This window comes from Stenella coeruleoalba (genome assembly GCF_951394435.1).
Source record: "Stenella coeruleoalba genome assembly, chromosome: 3".
In the NCBI taxonomy this organism is placed as follows: Eukaryota; Metazoa; Chordata; class Mammalia; order Artiodactyla; family Delphinidae; genus Stenella; species Stenella coeruleoalba.
Window position 1 is genome coordinate 51,844,679 of NC_137148.1, and position 20,029 is coordinate 51,864,707.

The 20,029-nt window shown below is 37.1% G+C and overlaps 1 protein-coding gene across 2 annotated transcripts in view; it reads right to left on the bottom strand.

Moving 5' to 3' along the window:
- CENPK (centromere protein K) overlaps positions 1-20,007 on the bottom strand; it is a gene marked incomplete at its 3' end in the record, with an annotated part of 39,644 nt that extends 19,637 nt beyond the window's left edge. The window contains exons 1-5 of one of the 2 annotated variants that reach the window (XM_079916155.1): positions 19,853-20,007; positions 16,071-16,125; positions 9,156-9,306; positions 7,074-7,130; positions 3,607-3,679 (exon numbers count right to left, since the gene is read on the bottom strand). In XM_079916155.1, the coding sequence (XP_079772281.1) occupies positions 3,607-3,679; positions 7,074-7,130; positions 9,156-9,272 (247 nt within the window). In that variant the 5' untranslated portion in view covers positions 9,273-9,306; positions 16,071-16,125; positions 19,853-20,007. Of the gene's footprint in view, positions 1-3,606; positions 3,680-7,073; positions 7,131-9,155; positions 9,307-9,371; positions 9,438-16,070; positions 16,126-19,852 lie in introns of those variants that run through there. The other variant, XM_079916156.1, reaches the window with a different exon arrangement.
- Between the last annotated feature and the right edge of the window lie 22 nt (positions 20,008-20,029).

Sequence of the window (20,029 nt, forward strand, 5' to 3'; positions counted from 1 at the left end):
TTTTAAATTCCCTGACATATAGCATCAAAAAGAATAAAATACTCAAGAACAAATTTAATTTAGGAAGCAAAGAACTTATACACTGAAAACTACAAAATGTTGCTGAAAGAAATTAAAGACACACCAATGAAAAGAAAAAAACATCCGGTGTTCAAGAAGTGTTAAAACTTAATGTTATTAAGATGCCAATAACACCCAAAGCAATCTACAGATTCAATGTAATCTCTATCAAAATCCCAATGATGTTTTTGTAGAAATAGAAAAATCCATCCTAAAATTCACATGGAATCTCAAGGGACTCCAAATAGCCAAAACAATCTTGAAAAAGAACAAATTTGGGGGTCTCACACTTCCTAATTTCAAAACTTACTACAAAGCTACAATAATCAAAACAGTGTGCTACTGGCATAGAGACAGAGATATAGACCAATAGAATAGAGAGCCCAGAAATAAAAATCCTCACTGTGGGGACTTCCCTGGTGGTCCAGTGGTAAAGAATCTGCCTTACAGTGCAGGGGATGCAGGTTCGAGCCCTGGTCCGGGAAGATCCCACATGTCGCGGGGCAACTAAGCCAGCACGCCACAACTACTGAGCTAGAACGCCCCAACGAGAGGGCCCACGTGCCTCAAACTACAGAGCCCACATGCTCTGGAGCCCGTGCACCACAACTACAGAGCCCATGTGCCCTGGAGCCCGCACGCCACAACTAGAGAGAGAAAACCCATAGGCCACAACTAGAGAGAAGCCCGTGCACCACAACAAAGACCCGACACAGACAAAAAAATAAATTAAATAAATATTTTAAAAAATCCTCACTGTATGATCAATTGATTTTTTTTGAATTTATTTTTTTATACAGCAGGTTCTTATTAGTTATCCATTTTATACATATTAGTGTATATATGTCAATCCCAATCTCCCAACTCATCACACTCCCACCCCACCTCCCCCCCACACCATCAATTGATTTTTGACAATGGTGTCAGGACAGTTCAATGGGGGAGAGAACAGTTTTCTCAACAAATGGTGCTGGGAAAACTAGATAATACACATGCAAAAGAATGAAGCTGGACTTTCAACTTTTCATTAAGTTTGAAAATTTCTAAAATTAATAAAAAAAATTCTTGATCAAGAGGTAAAAAGTCTATTTTAATAAAACTAGTGGATTGATGATAAAGGCCTAAAGTAAATCTGTGGCAGTAGGGCTCAATATTTAATGACCAGCTATATGTGAAATGGGAAAATCTAGAAGAATCTAAAAGGACTCTTAAATTTGTAGCTGATCAAATAGATTCCATTCAATGTGTCAGGGAATGGCAATCAGTTCATGAATCTGAGGCATCTGTAGAATAATTTGGAAAAGAAGTCTAGAAGGTAGAAAGATATATAAGTGTGATATTACAGAGAAGTCTGGTTTGGATATACAGACTTGAAAGTTGTTGTGGAAATTGTGTGTCCTCTCCCTATCCCCCCACCCTCTCCCACCCCACCCAAAATCAGATTTTGACGCCCTAATCTCCAGTACCTCAAAATGTGACTATATTGGGGCTGGATCTTTAAAGAGGTAATTAAGTTAAAACAAGGTCATCGGGATGGGCCTTACTCCATTATGAATGGCATTCTTATACAAAGAGATTAGAACACAGACAGGTAACCATGTGAAGACTCAGAAAGATGATAATCTATTAGGCAAGGAGAGAGGCCTCAGAAGAAACCAACCCTGCCAACACCTTGATCTTGGACTTCTAGCCTCCAGAATTGTGAAGGAAAAAAAAATCTTCTGTTGTTTAAGCAACTCAGTCATGCTACTTTCTTATGGCAGCACTAGCAAACTAATATAGAAGTCATTAATACAGATATAATCCATAAAAACAGAAGCAGAAAATATAATGTTGAAATAGCATATAGAGTAAGAAGCAAAAATCGCTGAACACAGTCAACTGGAGAACACCAACATTTTAATAGCAGAGTATGAGCAGTCTCTGAGATGCCCAATATAATGCTAGAGGAGGCAATAAGAAAAACAGTTGAATGCAAATTAAAGTAAAAATTGTATACACATACCTATCTGATGTGCCAAAATTAAAAAAACTACAAGGTGAGGACTTCGCTGGTGGTGCAGTGGTTAAGAATCCGCCTGCCAATGCAGGGGACACGGGTTCGAGCTCTGGTCCAGGAAGATCCCACAGGCCGCAGAGCAACTAAGCCCGTGCACCACAACTACTGAGCCTGCATGCTGCAACTACTGAAGCCTGTGCACCTAGAGCCTGAGCTCGGCAAAAAGAGAAGCCACCGCAATGAAAAGCCAGCACACTGCAACAAAGAGTAGCCCCCGCTCACTGCAACTAGAGAAAGCCCACACGCAGCAACGAAGACCCAATGCAGCCAAAAAAAAAAAAAAAAAGACTACTAGGTGGTAGTGAAGACACAAAACAATGGTGGACATTGGCATGAATATAGTAGTTTAAAACAAGAATGCAGATAAAATTGGGAAGAGAATGAGGAGAAAAGAATCCCAATAACTGGGATAGAGAATGGAGAGTAAACTAAGAAGGGATGGGGGGGACCTAAAAGAAACAGGACAGAGGGGCAGGAGAAAGCAGAAGGGAGACGTAAATGAAAAAAGAGGGTACAATCCATATATAAGACCAAATACAGACATACATACCACATAAAGGAATGTAGGCTTTAATAACAGAAAAATATCTCCTAGTTGGGTATTATAACTACAGATTTTTAAGGCTTTTTTTTTTTTTTTTTAAATTTATTTGGCTGCACCGGGTATTAGTTGTGGCATGCAGGATCTTCATAGCAGGATGCAGGATCTTTAGATGAGGCATTCAGGATCTTTAGTTGCAGCATGCGGGATCTAGTTCCCTGACTAGAGATTGAACCTGGGACCCCTGCATTGGGAGTGTGGCGTCTTAACTACTGGACCAGCAGGGAAGTCCCTTTTAAGCCATTTTCTATTGCTCAACCAAAGGCAAAAATATAGTTGGCCTCAGTTGGACAAGTCAAAAGGCAACATAAAATCTATGTGGCCCTTATGTAAGTAAGTATCTAAAATAATTTCTCTCTTCCACTAAGTAAGTTTCATTCATTAAGAAACAATTTACAGTTTCTACTGAGCATGTAAAACAGTGTCTCTGCCTGCTGATGCAGTGGACACGGGTTCGTGCCCCAGTCTGGCAAGATCTCACATGCTGCGGAACGGCTGGGCCCGTGAGCCATGGCCACTGAGCCTGCGCGTCCGGAGCCTGTGCTCCGCAACGGGAGAGGCCACAGCAGTGAGGGGCCCGCGTACCACAAAAAAAAAAAAAAAAAAAAAAAAAAAGTGTCTATGAGGATACAATGATGGCTGTAATAAAATCTCCATAATCAAGATTATTATATTCTAATGTGAGGCAGATATGTTCATCTATAATAATAATGAAGTATGAAATAATGTGTGTAAAAAAAGAAAAATAACGTGACTTCCTAATAGCGATGGAAATTATTAGGCAATTTCAAGAGGGTAAATGGACCTTGAATTCTTCTTGTGAACATTAAATTAATTCACCATTAATTTGTTTACAAAAATATAAGCCTAAAAATAAGAATCTTACTTTCAGGAGTTTCTTTCTGCCATTGACTGAGTTCAGCAGTCAAACATTTCACTTGAATAATTAATAATGACAGCTATTTAAAAAAAAAGAACAAGAGAATAAAAGTCATTTCTTGTGGAATATTCATATTTATTCATAGATGAAAGCATAGACAGTCTTAATACTTTAACACAAGTTCCTAACATAAATGGTTAACACAATAGCAATCAAAACTATAAAAAATTATCACTCCTAACAGAATTTTCCTTTAAATGGCTTATAAGTTGCCATTACACCAGCAATACAGTATTAAAAATGATCAATTCTAACTTCACCATTCAACCTAAAAAAACCTAAGTACATTAAGTTTATTCCCTAAATTAATATTCTTTTAAAAAAAGAATGTTATTTCTTGCCAACATTTTTTAAACAAATTTGCTTTAAATATGCTTTTTTTTTCCTTTCTATGCACTTTCAGAAAAATTGCAAGTATGTTTAGCTGAGCAGTTAAAAGTAAGTTTAAATATCAATACATATATAAAGACAATTATAAAATGAGACTGGTTCCACAAATCACATATAAAAACCAGTTTTACTACACAATAGTTTGTAAACTGTGTACCCCTTTAGCCAAAAATAAATTAGGATAAATGTTTCTAATATTAGGTGATTCCAATCATTGTAAATTTGATAATTATAAATCTGTGTGATAAATCTGTTGCCTGATTAGACCATAAAATTAAAACTTATGCATGCTTAAATTTCAGAACATTTTTTATCTCCTCTATATAATTTTTATACATAGACAAACAGATCAAAAATTCACATTTCAAAAATGCAATAGGTATTCCTGTAATATTTATACTAAAAGGACACCAAGTACTCTTTTTTAACAAATTTTTATGATGCAGAGTGGGGAGCTCAAAGACCCTGCTCTGGATCATAACACTGGCTGTTGAACAGTCAGAGAAAAAAACCCTAGTCTCTTTGAAAGATTTATATAATTATATAAAAATGCATTTACAGGTATTAAAATTTTTACCAAAAAAGAGTTTAACATTATTTTCTTAGAGATAATTAAATAAGAATGTAAAAGAGTTTTTTGTGAACTATACAGTGATTTATAAATGTTAATTATTATTATTATTATTACTGGAAAAGGATAACAAATACTTAAAAAGTACTATTTAAACTAGGCAAAACTATCATAATGATAAGGTATCTATATCACTTTTCCTGAACATATTAGATTGAAATATATAAAATTACTGATACTTATTTTTGAACCTATTAAAAAACTGTAATTTAACCTCATACTATACTGATGAAACTCAGCTCTTACCTTCTAAAGCCCAGCTAAAGCAAACACCCAAATTATTTGATACTGATATAAAATTAAACCCTTTCTGAAAAAAAATAGCAGTAGTATTTCTAAAGTGATTTAAACACACATATTTGAGAAATCCTGCCATTTTCTCATTTAAATATCTAACTTCTTGCTTTGGAAAATGGATTGAGTTTTAATATTGAAGTTTTGAAGTTAACAGATATGTTAAAAAGAGTTAACAAAGCAAGCCTGAAATTATGCTTAAAGGCCTGCTTGGAAGGTTGGCCCTTGGCTGGCATCTGGCTTCAGAAGGTTCCCACCAACCTAACTCACAAGAGTGGCTCTCTGTGCCTAAAGTGTGAGAAAATACAATTTATGCTAAACACCTGCTTTCCTCCTGAGAGTCTGGTATTTTGATAACTGCTAGGCAAGGGGTGCCTATGTGACTATCCCCCACAAAAAACTCTGGGCTCTGAGTCTCTAATGAGGTTCCCTGGTAGACAACATTTCACACTCATTGTCACAACTCATTGGGGTAATTAAGCACGTCTTGTGTGACTCCACTGGGAGAGGCTCCTGAAAGCTTGTGCCTGGTTTCCTCTGAACTTCAACCCATGCTTCTTTTCCCTTTGCTGATTTTACTCTGTATCATTTCAGTGCAATAAATCCCGGCCATGAGTATGACTATGAGTACTGTGAATGTTCCTAGAGAATCATCAAACCTGGGAGGAATATTAGGGATCTCTAACAAAATAGGAAAAGACATTTTGTGGATTCTTTAGATAATGCTATTATTGACTATCTCAGGATACTGATTATTTACAACTACATAAGCACTTCCCTCAAAACCAAGTGTTTGGCTTACTACCTGAAAATCATTCAGGAAACTTACAGACTTCATCCCTAGTGACTCTGATTCAGTAGGTCTCAATTTCTACAACATAAGAACCACATTTCCCAAGGAAACCATATAATTATTTATTTACTGTACAATATTTTTCCAAATAAAACATTTAGTTTTACCCTGTATAAAAGAACACTATTTATTTATTGATGGATAAAAAGCTTTTTACAAAAGATGGCTTAATTTTTTTATCACCAATTTTTAGAGATCTGGTGTAATAGGCACTTCTAAAAGTGACAAATTAGTTTTTTCCTCTTTCTCTCTCATTCTCATTTATTACTGAGTATTATTATGCTCACAGGTTTTTATGTTTTCACATCATTATAATCAATTGAAGTCATTATTTCTTTTAATGCTCACATGATACTAAATTTGGACAGCCAAGTGCCTTCAATTGGTTCCAATGTCTTTTGACATGCTCCCACTAGTTTTGGAGAACTTTCATTGGAATTATTTGTATATTTAAATCTGTTCTTAGAATTTTTATCACTAAAACATTTTTAACTTTTTATATGGTCAAATGCATCTAAGTTTTCTTTTACCATGTCTAAATTTCTATTATCAGCCGAGACATTTTCCCCCGGTCTCTAACTAGATTGCACAAATAGTCTCCAGCTTTTCTTGTAAGATTTTCATAGCAATTCATCCAGAATTTATGTTTATATAATGAAAGATAGAAGTCCAATTTTATTTTCTCCCAGATGGATATACAGTTGTATCACTATCATTTATTAACTAATTCATCCCTTTCCCAAAGATTGGAACTATCATCTTTGTCATATTTTAAATTCTTAATCTGTTGCACTGAACCACTGGTTTATCTCTAAACCAATTCCATAGGTCTTTGCATTTTGAAATGAATATTTTAATCCTTTTATTAAGCTTAGGGTAAAATCAGTTAAGATTCCACACAGACAGTAAAATAACTGTGGCTACTGCACCTAACACAAAGTACGACAGTATTTGTTCTAATTTTTAACACGGTATCATAATAGCAGCCAATGAGTAATTCACTCAAAGTTGAATGTATGTGTAGTTGTTAAAAGATAAATGATAAAGAATTTATTTATAACAGATTATTCAAAAAGTTTTTAAAATACTCCTCTTAAATCAGAAAGAGTAGAAAATTTTCCAAATCATTAAGCATACAGGTATTAACAAAGCTATTATACTTGGCATAAATATAGATGACACACTTCTTATCTAAAACAATAAATTCCACTTACCTACTTTTCGGAAGAACAAAAAGAATCATACCTGAGCATTTGAATCAGTGAGTGTCTCAGTTCCAACAAGCGATAATTTGTTCTGACACTTGATTTAAAAAGTAAAGAAAAACAAGTCACACACTGTACACCACAAACAATTCCTTTTCCTTGTCCTTTTATACCAATGTAATATTCCTCTAAAACAATATACAAATATCTGATATATGAGAAGAGTTTGTTTAAATTCTTTACTTCCTAAGCAAGAGGATCAGGAAGGCAGCCAAATAGGACCCAAAGTGAACAGATCAAAAGTAAAAGTGGGGCTTCCCTGGTGGCACAGTGGTTGGGAGTCCGCCTGCTGATGCAGGGGACACGGGTTCGTGCCCCGGTCCGGGAGGATCCCACATGCCGCGGAGCGGCTGGGCCCGTGAGCCATGGCCGCTGAGCCTGCGCGTCCGGAGCCTGTGCTCCACAACGGGAGAGGCCACAACAGTGAGAGGCCCGCGTACCGCAAAAAAAAAAAAAAAAGTAAAAGTGGATGCTTAACTCAACACAGAATGAAAAGATGAGCATAAGAAAAACAAAAACAAAAATTAATAGCTAGGGTGAATTAGAAACGAGATAATGGAAAAATGGGAAATAAAAGAACAAGGGGGAAAACATTACAGAAAGATAACAAAAGAGGTAAGAAGATAGTTAAGATCATAAGAAAATAAAGCCATCAGGAGACATTGTTACTATGCCATTAAAAAAAATCCATAATTGTTAATAGTGATTATATCTGAGTAAAAATATGGGCAATTAAAATTTTATTTGTGCTTATTTCTAGGCGCAGTATTTTTCCATCAAAAAAAAATTCAGTTTTTTTAATTCAAATTTCTATATCGAAAAAATTTCCAAAGCAATACAAATTATCTTGAAAATACAGTAATAATACAGAGTACCAAGGATATATGTTAAAAAAAAATTTTTTTTAAAAGAAAAAAACCCCACTAACCTGCCTTGATCTGAAACCTTACTGGGAAGAATAGCATGTAAAAAAATGTTTGTGGCCTATATTATACATTACACTATTTTAAGTAAAACAAATTTTTACCAGCATACTATAGTGCACCAGAAGTGATTCTACCCCAGTAACTCAGAAAATGTACTTACGCTTCAAACACAACGTTTTCTAAATTAATTCATATTTTCACTCAAACTCCATAAGTATGTGTTCTCCCCCTTTATATTCTCTATCTTGGGAAATAACCTCACCAACCACTCAATAGCCCAAACCAGGAACCTGAAACTATCTGTAATTCCCCCTCCCCATTTCACAACAATTAACCTCCAGGTCCTTTTGGTCCAAACTTCTTAGCATCTCTTGAATCCATTTTTCTATTTGCAATGACAAGACTTAGGCTTCAGTACGTCTTACAGGACTACTACTAGAGACTCCTAAATATTCTTTCTTTGTATAGTCTCACTCTTCTGCATTCCATCTTCTTCAAAACCACCAGTTATTTTCTCAATCAAGATATCTCATCAGGTCACTTCATGTCTATAATCCTTTAATCATTCCCCATAATATACATTCAACAAAATCCTTCATGTGTTGCCCCTAATTACCTCTCCAGTCTCACTCTACATATCCTTCTTCTCCTAATTTACATGTCATACTATTCTACTTAGAGTTCTCTAAACTCTCCCAACATTTATATATTTTGTTCTTTCTGCTTTGTATACCTCTTCCACTTTCACAGGCTAACTCCTATTTATTCTTTAGAAATGAACTCAGTTATTTCCTCTTCTAGAAAGCTATCTTTGGCCCCTTCAGTCTAGGCTTAGTACTCCTCCTAAGTATAGTCTTTGAACTTTACCACCACACTTCTAATATAATTTGTTATTGCCTCCATTAGATGATAATCTTCTTCAGGGTAGGGACTGCCATAATTTTCTCTCTTTCTACAGCTCACCTAGTATAAAGTTTCTTAAATGAATGCTTATAGGTCTAAAAAATATATAAGTATTTATCATATAATGGCTTTCAGAATCCAGCATAATTATTTCTTTCCTAAGTCTATTATTGAAATGGAATTCAATCTTATAGTAAGTAATTGGGATATCACTTTCATGTCTTGATACTTACTTCTTCCATATCTTTCCACATTTCTTCACATTTTTTAATAAGCTCTTCTTCAGCATCTGTAACATCTTCCACATCTGTAGTACTATCTGGATCTAGATGTTGCTGATTCACTGACATGTGCCTTGTGATTTTCTTAGCCTTGTGAGAAAAACTAAAGTATAAAAAATAGTCATTTAATAATATTTGTTGAATACCCATTACCTGTCAGATACTCACCTAGGCGCTAACGATGTAACAGTGAAGAAAATAGGCAAAAATTCCTCCAACCATGGAGCTTACATTCTAGGTGAGGAAAACAGAATAAACTAAAAAGATTAAAATAAATATAAAGAAGCTATAATAAAAAGATTTTAAAAATATAGTGTTGCATATCAAATAATTTGTAAGTACAATGAAGAAAAGCAAGACAAGGAAGAAACACAGGGAGTGCTGAGACAGGGGCAATGTAATTTTACGTAAGGTGGTCATATAAGGTCAATGAGAGGTTGACAACTTAGCCAAAACATGAAGGAAACAAGGAAGTAAGACCTGTGGATATTTAGGGAAAGAGGCTCCAGGCAGAGGGAAATATAAGTACAAAAGCCTTGGGGAAGGAACATGACTGCTGTGTCCTAAAGCAGTAAAGTAGCCACGGTGATTAGAGCAGAGTAAGGCAGAGAATACAAGATGAAGTCAGAGAGATAATAAGGATGAGATCATGTGGGCTTTGCAAGTCATTTTAACGATATAGGCTGGGATGTTAAGTGATTAGAGGGCTTTGAACAGAGGGATGACATGATTTGAATTGTATTTTAACATTATAACTCTGGATAACTACAGCCAGTAAGGAGAGAAGTAGGAAAACCAGTTAGAAAGTTACTGCAATGATCCAAGTAAGATGGGGACCAGCATAATATTGAGAGAGTACAAAATGTCCAATTCTAAATATATTTCCAAGATAGAGCCAAAAGGATTTCCTAGCAGTCTGTTTATAGAGTGTCAAAGAAAGAGATGAATCAATTATTATTTTAAAAGTTTGGGCCTAAGCAATTGGAAAGATGGAGTTGCCAGTTACTGAGATGGGGAAGATGATAGAAGAAACAGATTCAGCAAGGCATGAGATGCTGATTAAGAATCCAGTTCAGGACGTGCTAAATTTAAGGTATCTATTAGTGGAGCTGCTATTTAGGCAACTGGATATACATGTTTACAGTTCATGGGAAAGTTTCGAGCTAGAATTTGAGTCACCCCCATACAGATATTTAAAGCCATGAGGCTAGGTGAGATCAGAAAAGGAAGAGGGTACAGATAGAAATGAGAAGAGTTCCAGACCTGGAGAGACTGAAGAGATGAGGAAATAGTCTGAGAAGGAGTGACCTAAATAGTCTGAGAAGGAGTGACGCATAAGGTAAAAGGAAAAAAAGAGTATGATATCCTGAACTCCAAGATCAGTGTTCAAGGAAGGAGTGATGAACTATCAACTACTAGTGATAGGTCAAGTAAGATAAAAACAGAGAATTGACAATTTACTTGGCAATATGGTTAAGGGACTGTATTTTCCAAAAATAGTCAGCAATATTTCAGGTTGTCACTCCCCAACAAGAGGCAGAGCCTCTTTACCCTCCCCCTTGAACCTGAGTATGCCTTTCTGACTACTTATATGAATAGAATACAATGAAAGTGATGTCACATGACTACCAAGACTATGTCATAAAAGGCTTACATCTGTCTCTCTCTCTCAGAATACTCACACTTGCAACCCAGCCATGCTATAAGGAAGCCCAAACTAGCACAAATAAAGGGACCATTTGGAGAAGCCCACACTGAAACACTGTGGTTCCCAGCCAAAAACTAGCATCAACCATCAGACACGCATGTGAACAAATTTTCTGATGATTCAGCCCCCAGGCTTTGAGTCTTCTAGATAAGAACCCAGACATTGTGGAGCAGAGACAAGCTGTCCTTGCTATGTCCTGTCTGAACTCCTGATGCAAGAATCACTGAGCACAATAAATGGTTGTTTTACATCTCTGTTAATGAATGCAAGTCTGTGTGCCAGACACACAGTGAGGCCAAACAATACCCAAACGTCAGAGTTCGGAGCAGAGAAAGGTTTATTACGGGGCCATGCAAGGAGACTGGTGGCTCATCCTTAAAAACCCGGAACTCCCTGAAAAGTTTCAGCAAAGCCCTTTTATAGGAAAGGTGAGGGATGGGCATGGTTACTTGTTGCAAACTTTTTCAAGTCAGGTCCTTTGTTCTTGAGGTCAGGTCATGGTCAGGTCACGATGTTCCCATAAACCTCCAACAAAACAAACGTTATTCTCTGTTCTGGCAAGAGAGGGCAAGGTCCCAAGGCTCAACTTTCACCCTCCAAGGTCCAGGCCCTGGCTAAGAGAAGGGGGTTATCCTGCCCCCCTGTGTGGGGGCGTGTATCCTGCCCAGGAGCAGGCCAGTTATCCTGTCCAGGAGCGTCCATCCTGCACCCAGTCTGGGCCCTCCCGCCAGTGCCCAGGCCTGGCTGAAAAGACAGATATCAGCTGGCGGCGCCCTCAGAGCCAGGTCCCCAGACCCTGCCCAGCCATCGTCACCGAGGGAGCAAGGCGCCCAGGACCCAACCTGCCCTCAGGCTCCTCAGGCCATCCAAACCAGGTTCCTCGGACCGAGACCCATGGAGACTGCCACCACCATTAGGTCGAGGAGGTAGGGATAGAGCAGAGGTTCACTGCTGCTTCAAGGCCTGGGCCTGGCCAGTGGGTGGCCAGGGCGAGGGCTCTGGAGCTCAATGGGACACAGCCCTTAGCCTGTCCCTGGGCCCCCCAGCTCACCCACCAGCCTGAGGCCCGAGGGTCTGGGGAGAAGCCCACAGTCCGCCTGATACTGCACTCTCTGCCGCGAGGACCACTGCAAGACTGACCATTGCTGGAGCAGGACCTCTAACCGCCATGCTAATAGTCGTGCCCCAATGGCTGCACACCTGCCCCACTCCTATTACATAAGTTTTGGAGTAACTTGTCACACAATTTCATTAAAGTAAATAACAAAAATGGAGGTCATTGTTAACCTTCATAAAAGTAGTTTCAGGAGAATGGTGGAAGTGAAAGCCTGACTGAAGTAGACTCAAGAGAGAATAGAAGGTAAAAAGAATTGGACATATCCAGTATATAAAACATTTTCAAGAATTTTTTTCTCTAAAGGGAAGAAGTGAGGTACCAGCTGTAGTGAGATATGGGTTGGAGTTTTTTGCTTTCTTTTTTAAGTTAGGAGGAAATACAGTATCTTTATATGATACAGTAAGAGAAGCAAACATTGCTGATGCTGAAGAGAAAGGAGAGGAAAGAGAAGAATTAGATCTAATACACGAGTAGAGGGGTTGGCTTAAGATAGATATACATACAGTTCATCTATTTTAATGGGAAGGTAGGCAGAATATTAGGGGCACAGATACAGACAGGTAGGTGAATAAATGTGTTGGTAAGAGCTTGTGCAAGTTCTACTTGGATTGCTTCTCTTTTATTAATGAAATGGTAACTAAAGTCATCAGCTATAAATGAAGATGGGGAAAAAGCATTGGAGATTTAAGAACAAAAAAAATGTATAAAATAGATATATAAGAGAGTGGAAGAGGGTAAAACAGTAGGATTACTAGATAACATTAAACGCCCACTTGAGATTAGTAGTCATGAATTTAAAGTGAAAGTAGAACATAGTTGTGTGTTTTCCTCTATAGTGTAACAGCATAGGTGAAGACAGAGACAAAGTGAAAGAATGACAAAGTCTCTCAGGTATGACCAGAGGAGTGAGTAGCTAAGATAAGATGGAGAATATAACCACTGGAGAAAAGGAGGTCAAGAAAAAGAGAGGCCAGGTTATTTGAAAGATCATCTATATGGATATTAAAATCACCAAGAATTACAGTATTGCAGGAGAGGGACAGTATTACAACAGTATTGCAGGAGAGGAGCTAAAAATCAAGGAATGAAGGAACTTGACATAATCCTGCTAGATAACTGCTGCAAGGAGAAATGATCGGTGGTACAGTCTGATGGCATAAGATTCAATGTTGGGTAACTTTAAGGAGGTGGACAGAGCGATAAAAAACAATGAGGATGTCTATCCCACAACACCAAATGCAAACCAGAATAACCCACCCCCCCAAAATACTTCTTTCATATGAAACTTAAATTTTATATTGCTTAATATATGACTTATCAACAGAGAGCTTTTAAAAACGCAAATAGATATGTCATAGATTGGAGGACTCCATTTTGTAAAGATGTAAATTCCTCCCAAGTTGATCTATTCAATCTTATTTCAAAATTCTAAGAGTTTTTGTGTGTTTTTGTGGCACTTGACAAACTAATTCTAATTCATATGGACGTACAAATGACCAAAAACAGCCAAGACACTCATGAAGATTAAGATGGGAAGACTTGCCTTACCACGTGTTAAACTTATTTAAAAACTATACTAATTATGATAGTGTTCAATCAGCACATAGACAGGCAATTGAACAATGGAACACAATACAAAGCCTTTCTAGAGTCACACATTTACAAACCTATGATATACACTGCTTTTTTTTTTCAGGTATATTTTGGCCCAAACACACCTCCCTCATTCTTTTTAACAAATGCATAGTATTTGTGGGGAAAAATAAGCCTAGATATATGTCTCAATCTTTATACTACTCCTCCATCCCTCAAAAAATCCAAACCATAAAAAAGAACAGGGAGAAAACATTTTTTTGATCTTGGATTAGGAAAGGCCTTTCTAGACAAAACTAAGTAAAATCACTGTATAAAATTTTTAAAATTCCAAATGGACAAAAATATCATTAAAAAGTTAAAATTTAAAACCCCAAAACTTAAGAAATTTGTATATGCTTGGCACCCAAGACCTAATTTCCTTAATGAATAATGAATGCCCACAAATTAATAAGAAAAAACCAACAACCAATCATAAAAGAAAAAAAAGAAAACTAAAAAAGTGATCACTATAAAAGTCAGGCTATTAATTATTGGGTTGGCCAAAAAGTTCCTTTGGTTTTTAAGTAAAAAAAAAGACACATTTTTCACTTTTACCAAGAACTTTATTGAACAACATATTCACTCTTTTGTTCCACTACCTTCTGCCATTTTTCAGGCAACTTCATAATTCCATCTTCCCAAAACTTTTTACCTTTTTGAGCAAAGAACTGTTCTAGGTGCCTTTACAGTCTTCCAGGGAATTGAAATTTTCTCCATTAAGAGAATTTTGTAAAGACCGAAATAAATGGAAATTTGAAGGTGCAATGTCTGGTGAATATGGCAGATGAATCTGAACTTCCCAGCCAAGCTGTAACAGTTTTTGCCTGGTCATCAAAGAAACATACAGTCTTGTGTTATCCTGATGGAAGGTTATGCATTTTCTGTTGACTAATTCCGGACACTTTTTGTTGAGTGCTGCTTTCAGTTGGTCTAATTGGGAGCAGTACTTGCTGGAATTAATTGTTTGGTTTTCCGGAAGGAGCTCATCATAGAGGACTCCCTTCCAATCCCACCAAATACACAACATCAGCTTCTCTGGATGAAAACCAGCCTTTGGTGTGGTTGGTGGTGGTTCATTTAGCTTGCCCCACCATCTCTTCCGTTCCACATTTTGTACAGTATCCACTTTTCATCACCTGTCACAATTTGTTTTAAAAACAGAACGTTTTCATTATGTGTAAGTAGGGAATCACATGGGGAAATACGGTCAAGAAGGTTTTTTTCGTTTAACTTATGTGGAACCCAAACATTAAAGCAATTAACATAACCAAGCTGGTGCAAATTATTTTCAGCGCTTGATTTGGATATTTTGAGTATGTCATCTATCTCCTGCGTGGTATGATGTTGATTGTTCTCAATGTCTCAGTTTGATTGCTATCAACTTCAACTGGTCTACCCGACTGTGAAACATCGTCCAGCGAGAAATCTCCAGCATGAAACTTTACAAACCACTTTTGACATGTTCAATCAGTCACACCACCTTCTCCATAAACTGCACAAATTTTTTTCTGTGTTTCAGTTGCGTTTTTACCTTTCTTGAAATAATAAAGCATGATATGCAAAAATGTTGCTTTTTTTCTTCCATCTTCAATATTAAAATGGCTACACAAAAATTCACCAATTTTGTTAAGCTTTTTTTTAAATGCACGTAGATATGACAGCTGTCACAATACAATCTAACAAAATTGTTTCAAAAGACAACTAAGCACTATAGGGCCATCGTAGGGAAAAAAACCAAACAAATCTTTTGGCCAACCCAATACTTTTGGAGGGAGGGAGAAAGGAGATAAAAGGAGATGGGGAGCTCTGACTCGGATGGGTCAAGTGGAGAGACTTCCGAAGTGATTATCAAAATTTTATTTCTTAATCTGCATGGTGATAAAGGTGTTCGCCTTATAACAATTTATAAACTTTATATTTATTTTGTGCAGGGCTTTTCATATCTGTATGGTATTTGCAATAAAAAGGCAAACAATAAAAACAATCTAATAGAAATGAGTAAAGAACACAAATGCGGAATTAAAAAAATTATCTTTTGAATATAGAAAAATGCACTTATCCTTACTCATAAGTCATACAAATGCAAATTAAACAAAAGTTATTTTTCATTCAGATTAGCAATAATGAAAAAATTAATAAAAAACAATATTGGCAAGAGTGTAGAACAAAAGGCATGCACTGTTTGTAGACCAATCCCTTTGTAGGATAATTAGCAATATCCATCAAAATTTTAAATGCATTTATCTTTTGACCCAGAAATTCTACTCCTAGGAATAATCCTACAGATAGATACATTTGCATAAGTCTACACAGGTATGCTTACTGCAACATTATCTATAAAAAAACTTTATGGGAGTGAACTCTTCAATCAGACTGTCTTGGATTAAATTCTGGCTTCAATACTTACAAGCTGTATGACCTTGGACAAGTCACTTAAACTATCTGTGCCTTGGTTTCCTTATCTGTAAAATGAAGATAATATTACTCTATAGGATTGTTATGACAATTAAATGAGTTAATATACGTAAAGCTCTTAGAACTGTGCCTAGCATATAAAAAACTATATCGGTATTGGCTATTAACATTAATATTAATGTTAATAGCCAATACTGAATGTCAACTAGTAGAAAGCTGGTTAAATAACTTACGCCATATCCAAAAATGTTTACACTAAACATCTTCCTTGCTACACACAAAAGATATAGTTAAGTTCACAAAGCCATAAACAGTCATTAACAATTTTTGACTTTTATGCTTAAAAATATTCTAACATTATATAAATATTTGTTTTAAATATACCTTAATTTAGAAATTAAGTGCAAATTGAACTTTCCCTACTTTGTAGAATACTAACCAATAAAATACATTATCAGCATGCAAAATGTGAAAGTCTGTGTGTGTGTATGTATATGTATATAGATATTCAACAAGTTAGCTGAATGTGCAGCTCAATGTAGCATTAGAATACAAATAAATAAAATCGCTTAAGGGTTTAAATTTATCCTTTCCCCACAATTTGTATCCTTAAATCTACCTTTCTGTAAAGACAACAAGTCAATCTTTTGAGATCCTCAGTTGGTACTACAATTTTGAATCATTTACTAAAGAACAATAGTGCTATATTTAGGGATACTATGGCATACAAACTTAAAAGATCTAATGCCAAGACCTAATACTAATTAAAGAACCTCATACTATCATTGGAAAAAGAGTAATACACATGAAATCAAGTAACAGAAAATACCCATGTAATTCTAAGCCGTATTCATTTATCCAACACATCATCTTAATGTGTGCTGTTTGTCAGACACTATGGCTCTAGCTGTGTAGGTGAAAAAGTCTCTGTCCTCATGGAGCATACATTTTCACTGAAAAGAGACAATATAAACAAATGGACAACTAAATACCTGATACGATTTCAGGTAGTTAGAAGTGCTATGATGTGGTAAATTATACAACGAAGACTGCAAGTGCTTTCAGAATTCACAATAGAAGAGATCAAAGAAATCTACCTGTAAGAACGAATGGCTTAGTACAGTGCTCAGTACACAGTACTAACTCCCTAGAATGATAATGATTAAGGCTAGATTTGCTGTGGAGATGCTCTCAAGGCATTAGAAACAAGATTGGAGGCAAGTATGAGCATGTAAAATTTGTGAGACACAAAAGAAACTGGTCTGATTAGAGCAGAAGACAAAGAAGAAACAAGACTTGCAAGGTAGGACGTGTCAAATAATGGGAACCTTTAAAATTTAGGTAAAAAAACTTTAAGAAGTATTTCCTATCAGTTACTTCCCTGTATCTGGGATCCACCTCAAAGCAAAAGTAAAGAAGAGACTTATCTGGTTTGAAATAGGCAACCAGAAGGCTTTCAGTAGGCTTTTGGAAGCAGTGTTTTAAGGAGGGTATTTGACAAGTTACATTTATTGGATAAAACAGAAGAGATTAAGGTTGTAAATTTTACACATAGATCAACGAAACAGAATAAAGAGACTTGAAATAAGCCCACACATATATGGTCAAATAATTTATGACAAATGAGCCAAGAATATACGATGGGAAAAAGACAGTCTCCTCAATAAATGGTGTTGGGAAAACTGGACAGAATGAAACTGGATCACTGTCTTACACCATACACAAAAATTAACTCCAAATGGTTAAAAGACTTGAATGTAAGACTTAAAACCGCAAGACTTCTAGAAGAAAACATAAGTGGTAAGCTCCTTGACATCGGTCTTGGTAATGATTTTGGGGGTATGGCAAGAAAAGCAAAAATAAACAAGTAGGACTATATCAAACTATAAAGCCTCTGCACAGCAAAGGAAACTATTAAGAAAATGAAAAGGCAACCTATGAATGTGAGAAAATATTTGCAAATCATATATCTGATAGGAGGTTACTACCCAAAATGCATAAAGAACTCATACAACTCAATACCAAAAAGCAATCTTATTTAAAACTGAAAAGATCTAAACAGACATTGTTGCAAAGAAGACATACAGATGGCCAACAGTTATGTGAAAAGGTACTCAACACCATCAAGTAAATGCAAATCAAAACCACAATGAAATATCACCTCACACCTGTTAGAACAGCAATTATCAAAAAGATAAGAAAAAACAAGTGTTGGCCAGGATGTGGAAAAAAAGAGGATCCCCTGTTCACTGCTGGTGAAAATGTAAATTGGTGTGGCCACTATGGGAAATTAATGAAGGTTCTTCAAAAAGGTAAAAATAGAACTACCATATGATCCAGCAGTTCCACTTCTGGGTGTTTATCCAAAGAAAACAAAAACACTAATTCAAAAAGAAACATGCAGTCCCATGTTCATTGCAGCATTATTTACAATAGCCAAGATATGGAAACAACCTAAGCGTCCATCAACTGATGAATAAAGAAAGTGTAATACAGACAGATAACAAATGGATAGGTAAATTTTATCCAGCCATAAAAAGGAATGAAATCTTGTCACTTGCGACAATATGGATGGAACTTGGGGGTGTTATGCTAGGTGAAATAAGTCAGACAGAGAAAGACGTACCACATGATCTCACTTATATGGGGGACCTAAAAAAAAAAAAAAAAGCCAAGCTCAGAGATACAGAGAACAGATTGGTGGTTGCCAAAGATGGCAGGGGTGGGGGCGAATGGGTGAAGAGGGTTGAAAGGTACGAACGTAAAATAAGTAAGTCATGGGAATATAATATACAGCATGTTGACTACAGTTAATAATACTGTATTGAATATTTACAAGTTGCTAAGAGAGGAGACATAAAAATTTCTCACCACAGGGGGAAAAAAACAATTCTGTAACTATGTATAGTAATGGATGTTAACCAGACTAACTGTGGTGATCGTTTCGCAATATATACAAATATTGAATCATTATGCTGTACACCTAAAACTAATATAACATATGCCAATTATACCTCAATTTTTTTTTTTTTTCTTTTACGGTACGCGGGCCTCTCACTGTTGTGGCCTCTTCCGTTGCGGAGCACAGGCTCCAGACGCGCAGGCTCAGCAGCCATGGCTCACGGGCCCAGCCGCTCCGCGGCATGTGGGATCTTCCCGGACCGGGGCACGAACCCGTGTCCCCTGCATCGGCAGGCGGACTCTCAACCACTGCGCCACCAGGGAAGCCCCTCAATTTTTTTTAATGGTAAATTTTGTGTTTTTACCACAATAAAAAAAATTTTTTTTGTTTTTTTTAAAGAAGAGAGTTTAAGTCCAGAAAGCCATTAAGAGATGGAAACCTAGACCAGAATGAAGGCAGAAGGGTGAATGGTCCTGCCTGGGCCACTTAGGTTACCAGCCATGACTGGTTTTCTGCCCCATCCCTCCCCACCCCCTACGCCCCACGCCCCACAGTAACAAGCGCTCACTACCTTCTTCAGAGACTGTGTGAAAGAAACAAGAAGCTCAGGAAAAAAGACATGTTTGGAGCACCTGAAGGGAAGCCCGCAAATAAACCAATTCTTTCAATTCCCCACCCCTGTGTCTCTCTGTCCTAACAGGTGGGATTCTAGAGCCGGAAAAGAACGGGACTCAAGGCCTGGCTAGACGTTAGGTATTCAGTTCCTCGGAGGTAAGGGTCCCACCACTGGGGCTGCAGCTCCATATCCTGGGAGTTGCCAACCCCGGAGCAAGTTTCAACTGTTATGGCGCTCTCCCTGGCGCATCGCTTACCACCACGCAGAGACCCGGACTTCAGTTCGTCTCAGCCTACCGGAGACGCGGCTCTGCGGCCGAGGACTCGCGCGCGCTGATTTCTGATTGGTTCTGCTCCCAGCCAATCCCGGAACTTGCTCTGCCGCTGACAAACAGGCCGCGCCGCTGCTTCGGGATTGGTAGCAGAGCTTGTGG